The sequence below is a fragment of the Penicillium pulvis genome (assembly GCF_028828015.1).
Source record: "Penicillium pulvis strain IBT 33274 chromosome Unknown scaffold_8_segment0_segment0, whole genome shotgun sequence".
NCBI classification, from domain to species: Eukaryota; Fungi; Ascomycota; class Eurotiomycetes; order Eurotiales; family Aspergillaceae; genus Penicillium; species Penicillium pulvis.
Genome location: NW_026643080.1, coordinates 5716434 through 5726734, shown reverse-complemented (window position 1 = coordinate 5726734; position 10301 = coordinate 5716434). Strand labels below are relative to the sequence as shown.

Genomic DNA, 10301 nt, shown 5'->3' with positions numbered 1-10301 from the left:
CTTCGTTGGCCCGTGCCAGTACACCAACGCATCCTCTCGGTCGATTCAGGAGGGTTAAGTGGGGCCCGGCGAACAGCAACTTATATTCTTCCGCAAGGTCCACCGGCCCCTCCTCGGATTGGAGGCCTGTTTCTGTACAATGTGCCCCTCCTAGTCCCGGGTTGGACGGCCCGGATTAATTCCCATCTGCATGTTATAGACATTTATGTCTCAAGGTGGGGCTAGACTCGGAGTGAATTAACATGGAATGAAACCATTGTATACCAGGTTCACTCCAGTGCTGAATGTTACTTTCCTCTATGATCAAACCCACCGTTTGGAGATAAATAAGGATTTGAAAGAACCATGTAAAATGTTAATCTGGATTTCCCCAGAAACTCTAAACTCTCTCGAGTCTCTGCCTGAGCTGTGTGCTCTCCCCGTGAATTGTAAAGTTTCCAAGTTGAAAGAGCGTAGGAATCGGGGATCCTGAACTGTCCTTTAAACCCTCCGTGTATCACCATGGTGATCATTGCCGATGCATTGACATGCTCCGCGTTACCCTGGAGGCCTTGATCCTGATCAGGCCCATTCGTCATACATAGGCTGGATCAGATTTGAGCTAATCTGGAACTTGGCGGAAAACCTGCTGATAGGATCATAATCTTTTTCTCTTGTTTTGTTTTTTTTTTTTGTTCTTTTCTTTTTACACACTCCTCAAATCACAGACCCAAAGATCGCTGACTCGGTGAACACCCAGATCATATCCATGGATCTGGCACAGACTCAGTTTAAAAAGAAACAAAGAGTGCCTGCCAAGTGACATCTGCAAGATGACGGATTAGAAGACTGGCTAAAGCCCATGGGAAAGGGGATGGATAGTCCACAAGGTTCTTTCACCCGGGTCTGATGGTCCAATAGTAGGATCTGTGCAAAAAAAACAAAAACAAAGAGTGTCTGACACGGGGATAAGCGATAGCTAGATATAAATATACAGTAAGGAGAGAAGTGTAGACTTAGACCTTGGACCAATATAAAGACAAGTAGATGAATTCCACTGGATTAGGTTAAAGTGTATCCCGCACGTGCTGGAACGCGCAAAATCGCGGGGAGTGTGCAGAAGCCGATCAATAAGGGGGAAGGCACTTGATATCAATATCTCCGTTGCCGTACCTGCATGTCAAAGCTCACACTGCGCCAAACCTGTCTTAAAGGGGGAGTGAGTTCAATGATACTCCATCATTTAGCCAATAGGGGGGAAAGTGACTTTTAGGAACAAAGGAGTTAGTGGCTTTCACCGTCATCGCGTAGTGCATCTAGTTAGTGCCTCTAAATTAGGACAGGAGAGGGGTGGGAACAGAAAGGTTTAGCTCAGGAGTTAAAAAAACATAATCACTCGAACGTAGGTACTTCCCAACATTGAAGCAATCTGAAGGTGAAACAGTCTGGGCTTTCCCTATATTAGAATTGGTGGAGTAAAGTTGACTTCCAAGTGCTGGAAGTGCGGTCGGCACGTCTTTACCGCCGACAGGGGCTGACCTCTGATCATCTTCACATCTCTCGAATCGTTGCAACACGCGCCTGCTCTCTCCCCTTTTCTTCCATTCAATCGGAACCCCGGTTGGTTCCTACGAATTCCACCACTTGTATGCTGTTCGCCATACCCGCCCACGTTCTCCCCTATTAATCTCGTCTATAGAGACCTTCGCCGCAAACCCGAGGACCTCACTCCAAAAAGTGACCTCTTCGTCTGTATTATTTGTTTTTTCTTCTAACTCCTTGCTCCTGGTCGAAGCAATTTCCTTTCTCTTCTTGTTGTATTACTTTGATTTCTTTCGTTCGTCCCGCCTTAAGGGAGAAACCAGGCGTGCTCGCCAATCCACAATTTTGTGAACCATTGTTTGAGGACCATTGAAACCTCTCGTCCCGCACCACTTCAAAAGCCAAAACCACTTCTACCCCAAAAGCTGCGAACCCAAAGAGCGACGCGATTTTCTTGCCCACGACAGCGAAGGCGTCTTTGAGACGAATTGTGGACCGTTTTCATTGGGGAGACTTCATTGAGTGGAACCCGGAGGGGCTGTCCTAAGTGTGGTGGGTGTGGAAATCTAAATCTCAGCCGAGTCGCTCGCCGAGTCAACCCAAGAAAAAAACCTCCCCCGTCCACAACCAACTGGTGTTGAAAATTGCTATATGGTCTCTCATATCGATGGGAATAGCAAGTGTTCCCACCAGCCTGGTGACATCCCACCGATAGCATCGGATCAGCCTTCCACCATGGCAGCATGGATTCCGGAGACCGATGCGCCTGACCTTCCAGAACGCCCTGCATTAAATTCTCAGCAATCGAATTCCCTCCCCTCGACCCCTTACCAACATGCGCGCAACCTCTCATTCCACTCCCGGTCGCCGTCCCCCGTCCGCGGAAGCACCTCGCCTCGATCGACCCACTCCGAGTCAACCCATCTTCCTCGAAAACCGCTCGGGGCGTGTAAATATGAAACAGCAATGTCTTTCTTCCGAAGACGAATACCGTATAATCTGGGTACGGATATATTGCCGGAGGAGAAAGAAGGGTTGAAAGAGAAGTTGGAGCCGGAGGAGGAGCAGAAACTGACGACCGACATAATGGACTTGTACGATCGATTACTACCGTCCGCCGAGAGTGATGATCGAAAGCGGCAGCTGGTACAGAAACTGGAGAAGTTATTTAACGACCAATGGCCCGGCCATGAGATCAAGGCCAATGTGTTTGGTTCGTCGGGGAATAAGTTGTGTTCAAGTGACTCGGATGGTACGTTGGCCACTTGGGATGGAATCATGGGTATCAAAAAAGGAGAGCTGGACAGCCAGGCTGACTTGGAACAGTTGACATTTGCATCACAACCAATTTTAAGGAACTGGAACATGTGTGTTTATTAGCGGAGGTTTTGGCGAAGCGTAAGATTGCCCTTGGAGAGAGGCATGGTGAACTACGGGGTTGTTTGCGACTTAGGCTGATCTGACCGGTCTGAACAGATGGGATGCAACGAGTTGTCTGTGTTTCGCATGCGAAAGTCCCGATTGTGAAAATCTGGGATCCGGAGCTAAAACTGGCGTGCGACATGAACGTCAATAATACCCTGGCTTTGGAGAACACTCGCATGATTCGGACATATGTTGATGTTGACGAAAGGGTACGACCATTGGCGATGAGCGTCAAGTACTGGACAAAACGTCGAACCTTGAACGATGCGGCCTTGGGAGGCACATTAAGCTCCTATACCTGGATCTGCTTGATTATCAACTTTCTGCAGACCAGGAACCCGCCGATTTTGCCCAGTCTCCAAGCACGCCCTCACAAGAAAAAAGTAACGCCCGATGGTTTAGTCTGTTCTTTTGACGATGATATGAAGGGATTGAACGGCTTCGGACGGAAAAATAAGCAATCAGTGGGAGAGTTGTTCTTTGAATTTTTCCGGTATTACGGGCATATGATCAACTATGAGCAGAACGCCATCTCCGTGCGCGAAGGTACTTTGATCTCAAAAGAGGGTAAGGGCTGGCACTTACTTATGAACAACCGCCTCTGCGTGGAAGAACCGTTCAGCACTTCTCGGAACCTGGGCAACACGGCCGACGACACGTCATTTCGGGGTCTCCATTTGGAACTGAGGAGGGCCTTCAAGTTCGCTGCAAAGGGTGATTTGGAAGGATGTTGTGAGCAGTACGAATTCCCCAAAGAAGAAGAGCGGACTTGGGAGCGACCTCCGCCTCAACCAAGACCGATCATCGCTCCCGCGCCAGCCCGTGGGGGTCGCGGAGGCGGCCGTGGAGGCGGTCGGTACGCCAATCAAACCTACCGAGGAGGAGGATTTGCTGGTGGTCGTCGGACGTCTAACACAGGGAACAAGGGCAATAGTACCTTCAGGCAGCCGAGTACGACGAATGCAAACGACTTGTCTTTGCAGGCCCAGCAGCAGGCCCAGTTTCTGTTGCATGACCAGCTCTATCAGCAGATCCAGCTTCTGCAGGCACAAGAGCAAGAATTGAGAATGCAGCTACATAACCAGGCACTGATCACTGGGCGCCCTCCACCGGTGTTCCTCCAATCACCGTTCATCCGATTCCCAGTACCTCAGGAATTCTCTGGGGATGAGGACTCGCGGTCAAGATCTGGAACGGTAAATCATCCGCCGCTGACTCCCTCACACCGGCCACATCAACCCTTCTTCGCTCCAACCTATGCTTCCGTCAGTGCCTCTGGCACACAGGGAAGTTCTACGAATCCTTCATCGCCTTCTATTACTTCCGCTGTTCCTGATCTTCGCCGGAGTCCTCGAAGATCATCTGCTGCAAGCGGGTCAGCGAAAGGATCGGGATCTCTTCGAGCGCAGTCGCAACCTGCTCGACCTCAAGAATCCCCGTCCTCGCAGACCTTTCCGTCTCTTTACACGATTCCTCAGCTTTTGGACACATCCCTGGGCTCCAAGCAACGCCCAGCTCCTGAGTCATCAGAGGGCGGAGAGGGCAGCAGTGATGAAAATACGATGGCGCCGAACAGCCTCCCCAGCAATGAGTCTCGCTCTGGCTCGGTGGATGAAAATCGGCCACAAGATCTCATGGGTTACCTCGTCTCCCCTCAACAATTGCAGCTCTATCAACAGAACTCAATGTTGCCGCAATTGACTTCGTCTGTGGGTTTAGCGCTGCCAAATGGCTATACGTCTTACCTTCCCATTCAGCAACAGGACTATAAATCTGGCGTCTTTTCGTCTGATGGTTCGGCACGGTCCGACCAAACTCCTACGATGACTTCCAGATCGTCAGTTTCCCAGCCACCGCCACAATCGGCTTCGCGTCCGGCACCCGCCGACCGTGGTCCTCTGATTGTGGATGGTTCGGTACCACCCAGTGAACATCGCGCGCCGTCGTATACAAATGATTTGATAGACCCGTATACTGCCGTGAGCCACTATACCTCCACATCAGACGATCATAATATCAACACGCCCGCCAGCTTTTCTGATTCCCTATCTCAGGATTTTCAGGATCCGGGTCCTTTCGAATTGGAGCCGCCATCGAATTTCACTCGCCCTTCGCAGTTCGAGTCCCAGCAAATGATCAACGTCAACGGGAATAGCGAATCACAATCAGAGAAGACGAATGGTCAGCCCGAGCTTCTTGCTAGTCGACTACAAAATTACCACTTGTCCAACGCGGAAAAGCTTGCTCAGACGCACGCTTCTAACAAGGCCAATTTCAACAAATCGAACTCAGCGCATCAGGTAGCCAAAGAAACATCTCAGCCCAAGAGCTTGGGCTCATCAAACGACAAAGCCGCCAATGGCTCACATTCAAATGAGCCACGGCGGCAAACGTCAAAGCGGCGACCAAATGGTGGGGAAGCTTCTGAAAAGGCCAATGGTGTGAATCACAATCACAACCATCACCATGGCCATAGCCATAAGCCCAAAGCCAAGGGACGACACGATGGGTCACACAACCACTCGTCCAATGCCCCGAATGAGTCCAAGGACAGGCATATTGATCATCCACCTAAGAAAGCAGGCGGAGCCACCAATGGTGCAGCCGAGAACAACCATGGCGGATGGCAGACGACGAAGAAAAAGCACCGCAGGAATCCCAAATCATCCGCTGAGTCTCGAAACGGTGTCCACAATGGTCCTGAGCCGATTCCTGCAGATGAGTCCATGCGAAAAGGCGGATGAGTCTTCAATATATACATCGACACTCTCCCCGTGGGTGTTTGTCGTCAAGACGACTTCGGATGTGGAGTCAAATTTTTCGTCAAAATCAAATCAAAAGCGCACAATCTGAACAAGTTTCAATTAGTGGGAGACGCAGCAGACAAAACCTTGTTTGTATTTTCCATCGGAGTCATATCCACCTGGGAAGGTTCTTCAGTTCTCTTCCTCTGTTATTATTAAAACGCTATCATTACGCCAAAGAAAAAGAAAACCCAGAAACGAAACCCACCCTCTAAAGCAGTCAATCTGTGCAGACCCTGAAACTGACTTTAAACGACGTCCCTCTGTCCTGACTGAATGTTCCTTTTTTTCCCTTCAAAGTTTCATTTCATCCATTTTCCGGTGTCAAGGCGGTACGCACGGCGGCTTGGGGCGGCATATGCGAATTGCATCATATTATCATTATCATTCATGATATGTCATTATCCATCATTGTCATCGCCTTTGGGGAAACCATTGGCCTGTTTTGCGCTTGTTTCCTGGTATGTGTGTTCATTTCCATCTCATCATCTTCTAGCAAAACCGACACGAAATCTGTTTCTCATTGCGAAGTTGTTTGGAGTTTTCTTGTGTTGAATGGCTAGACCCGGTTTTTTTCTTGTCCTTTTCCTTCAACCTCAACTTCCTCTTCACTTGCCTGTGACTGAGATTATTATGGTGCCATCATTTCGGCTTTGTACAAAAGAGAATAACGTTGTCAACGAATAAATAAAAAAACATTCGAAAAGGGACTTCTTTGTTGCTTTCTTAGATAGTGCGGATTCGAGGATGTCCATATATGGAGTGTTCAGTGCTTATTGAAGCTTCAAGAGACAGGTCAAACTCAATACTTAGTAGGTCGGTGAATGGAAGGTAGACAGAACATTAGAAACAAGACTCTTGAATGTGGATTGATTGCCTTTCATGTACCTGTTTGGTCGCCTTTATGGCGCCATCGATATCATCGGTGCCGTCATGGTTCTGGGGTTGTACATGCAGCCTTGAGGTATGTATGACCGTTGATACAAGCTCTATCTTGCCTATGATACCAGCCCGAGGTTCATGTATTCCTTATCTTTGAAGGTCACACTAGTCATTCTTCCCCGGAGCGTATATACGAGAGTTCAGTTATCATCTTCGAGATATAGTGGCATTGCTCATCTAGGCGAGAAATAATGGGACAAAATATAGTACATCAGTGACACAGCTGCGAGAAATCTCGGACAGTATCTTTTTCTTTTCACATGACCGAGAACAAGTAAGAAAAATGGGAGAGGTGTAATTAAATCACATAGAGGTTGTATAGGCTCCAAGAAGTGAGACTGATATTAAGACAGTATACCCGCCGCCGAGAAATCAGTCGGAAAAGGCAATAAAAACGATATGTTCATAAGGGTATGGCATGGGAGCTTGGACATCTTTTCACGTGGATGCAGATGCAGGGTCAACAAAAGAGCTCGGCGAGGATGTATGGAACGATCACGACGCAGGCTGTCCAGAAGACCATTATGGATTTGAAGGGGAACAGGAGTAGTTGGGTCACCGGGGTTTCGCGGAAAAGGACCCAGATGGAGAGGAAGGCGACAGTGAAGAAGTGGGTGACGAGGACGAGGGGTTGCTTTAGAAGACCTGCAAGCATCAGAACCGGCTGGTCCACAGGTCCGATCTGGAAATAGCGGAAGCAGCCACGCTGCAGAGCCTGGAGGTTCACATCATCGGCAGCAAACAACATATACAGAGCTTGAGCGAGAATGTTGATGACGGTCGAGGACTTCTTCCTCAACCAGTGGAAGCGAGAGAGCTGTTTCAAGACGAGCTCTGTGTCTTCGAAACTCGGTACGACTTCGGGACTGAGCAAGTCACGGATGAAGCATACGTCGTTCAATGCCACGGTCATTCCACCACCTGTCAGAGGGTGTCGCATGTTCAGCGCATCACCTAGGATTATCAAGCCGGGTGTTTTGTTCGTGGAGGCAGGCAGGAACGAGTTCGGCATGGACCGTAACTTGTCCTTCTCCAATGCCGCTAAGAACGAGGGCTGCACATCCTTCGGAAGAGAAGGCAAGATTGTGTTCCGCAGGTAGCCCTTCACACCACCATTTTTCACCGACGCTGGGGGAAAGTTATCCGGGATATCGATCAGAATTCGGGTCTCGTGGGTGCCGATCTGGTACATGAGGACAGGCGGGCTTTCGCTGAGGAGGACATGGCCGTAGCAGGGTGAGGGGAGAGGAGCGTCAATCATTTCCAGGCCATAGAACTTAGAGCGGCGCTTCGGGGTATGTTGGTGGTGGCCCTTGCGGAATTTCGAATCGTATCCGTCGGCGATCACGGTTTGCTGGGCGAAGTAGCAATCCTTCAAATCCTTGGTCACACACTCGACACCGAGAACCTGCGGTGATTGCGTCGAAGTCACCAGTCCTGTCGCCTTCGTCTCGACCACCGTTACGTTCGGACAGGCAAGCGCAGCCTGGCGCAGTTTCATGACGAAGCGGCCATGGTGGAAAGCCCGGCCCCGAGGCTCAGGCTCAGAGGGAGCCTCCCTGGGGTAATTGAGACAGACTGGCTCTCCGTAGTATGCAATATGATATCCTTTCACAAGAATTGCGTCGATATCCTCTAGACACTCCAGCAGACCCAGTTTTTCCAGTGCCTGCACGCCACCGGGTTGGAGCAGTTCGCCGACAATGCGATCAGGTTCTTTCATGGACGCCTCCAATAGGATCACACTTCGACCTTGTCTTCCTAGTGCGACTGCGAGGGCACAGCCCAGAATTCCGGCACCGACGATCACTACGTCGGCCTCGTGGTGTTCGAGGCGGCGGCGGGCAGCCTGGGATTGTACGGCATGGCCGTTGAGTTCGGAGGTCATGATGGGAATAAGATTCAATCAGAGAAATGGCGGCCGTGGCCGCAGTGGCATAATTGAAGGGTTTTAAAGCGTGGGAAAAGTAACTTGGGTGGGCTGATTCATTTGAAAAAGGTTGGGAAAGGGGGCATGGCATGACATGTGAAAGGCCCAAGCTCTCCGCCTTTGGTGATAAACTATACGAAGTAGATCTGAGTATCATCCAATCTTCCACCAAAGACAATCTGTGTTCAATTTTTTTTTCATTTAGTTAATAATGAAGTATACTAAGGACAGTCACTTGACTTACATATAAGCATAAACACGTGGACCTAAAGCCTATCTGCTGGTCAGATTTTGCGATTCTGGACAGCCTGCATAGACATGTTCTTGGATAAAGAAACCGATAATTGGCCTGATTTGCAAGGCATCAGTAGACAGTTATCTTATTGGCACTGAAAGTAAACCACACAGCTAATCAGACTACAGGATGAAGTATAGTCTAGACTATCTACCTTGGAATTAGCCAATGTACAAGATGTTTAGACATGGCTACCTACCTTGCCCAAGTGGTAGGTATGCGGTCTAGCATGAGTCTTACCATCTCCATTAACAGTTCATTTCCCATCGACCCGGATCGTATCCTTCAAGACCAGTCTGAGCATGGTGGCATCCGCTATTTTGGCGACTTTAGACGATAATTGCCTCTGCTCCCAGAGGTGCTTACTCTCGCTAGACAGATGGGAAAATACCTCCGGGGCATTGGGTACGAGCTCTTTCTTCGGTACAAACAGACTTGATTGTCCTGGACTTGGAAAGGCAATGGAGCCTTCGGGGCGATCTCTGTCCACGCATGATTGAGTACTGCAGGGATCTAGTGGGCCCATGGCCGTCTGCTTTTCCATTTTCAGACTGCCGATGATGGTATTTCTCGATTTGAAGATGACCGAAGGAATATATATCCGCGCTACTTCGGTCGAGTTTAAAAATGCCTACCCGAACTACCCCAGTACCTACTCGTGCATCCTAGCCTGCGGGGCATAAAAAATTACTAATCAGATAAAAGATTCAAAAGCCAGACGTAATCTCGAGCTTGTATCCATTCAAGGTAGAATAGGGCAAGATATGGCAGAATACAAGTTACTGTTGACGGGAGCAACCGGCTTCATGTATGTGGATGCAATGAGAAGCACCTGAGAGCAAAGCTCCCTAACAAGGAAGACATATAGTGGCGGAATTGTACTCCAACACCTGATCAAAACTACAGCCGCCAAATCCTGGTCACTTTCCTTATCCGCAGTGGTGCGTCGGTCCGATCAAGCGGATCTTCTCAACGGCAAAGGCGTACACACAATTCTTGTATCTGGCCTCGACGATACAGAAGCCCTGGAAAAAGCTGCAATTGAACATGACATTGTCGTAAACGTCGCGTTAGGACGCCATTAAGAGGGCTCCAAATCACTGATCCGCGGACTGGCTAGAAGGCGAGAACAAAAGGGAACCGACGTCCACTTCATCCATGTATCTTCAATCCCACCCCTTCCGAATGGAAAAGATGGATATTACTTCTCGAATGCAGGAGATGCTAGTTGGCTTGAAGTGACTGCTTTGATCGGGAAGGTGGGATTCGAACTTGGAGCTTTGGACACACCTGAACCCAGATCGATTAGTCTTGAGGTTGCTGCTGAGAAAATCGGTGAAGGGGATGTGGGTTTCACTAGAAACAAGCTTTGCTTCTAAGTAGT

At 49.3% G+C, this 10301-nt stretch overlaps 2 protein-coding genes across 2 annotated transcripts; one reads left to right on the top strand and one right to left on the bottom strand.

Annotated features, from left to right (window-relative positions):
- Positions 1-1737: 1737 nt before the first annotated feature.
- Positions 1738-5690, top strand: N7503_011572 (uncharacterized protein; the record flags this gene model as incomplete). The annotated part of the gene is made up of 3 exons (XM_057071118.1): positions 1738-2773; positions 2848-2946; positions 2998-5690. Exons 1-3 carry the CDS (start codon positions 2173-2175, stop codon positions 5688-5690), a joined length of 3393 nt encoding a protein of 1130 aa, XP_056917729.1. The 5' UTR covers positions 1738-2172.
- Positions 5691-7152: 1462 nt separating this feature from the next.
- erg1 (squalene monooxygenase erg1) lies at positions 7153-8580 on the bottom strand (the record flags this gene model as incomplete). Its single annotated transcript, XM_057071117.1, has 1 exon — positions 7153-8580. The coding sequence occupies one exon, from the start codon at positions 8578-8580 to the stop codon at positions 7153-7155; it is 1428 nt and encodes a 475-aa protein (XP_056917728.1).
- Between the last annotated feature and the right edge of the window lie 1721 nt (positions 8581-10301).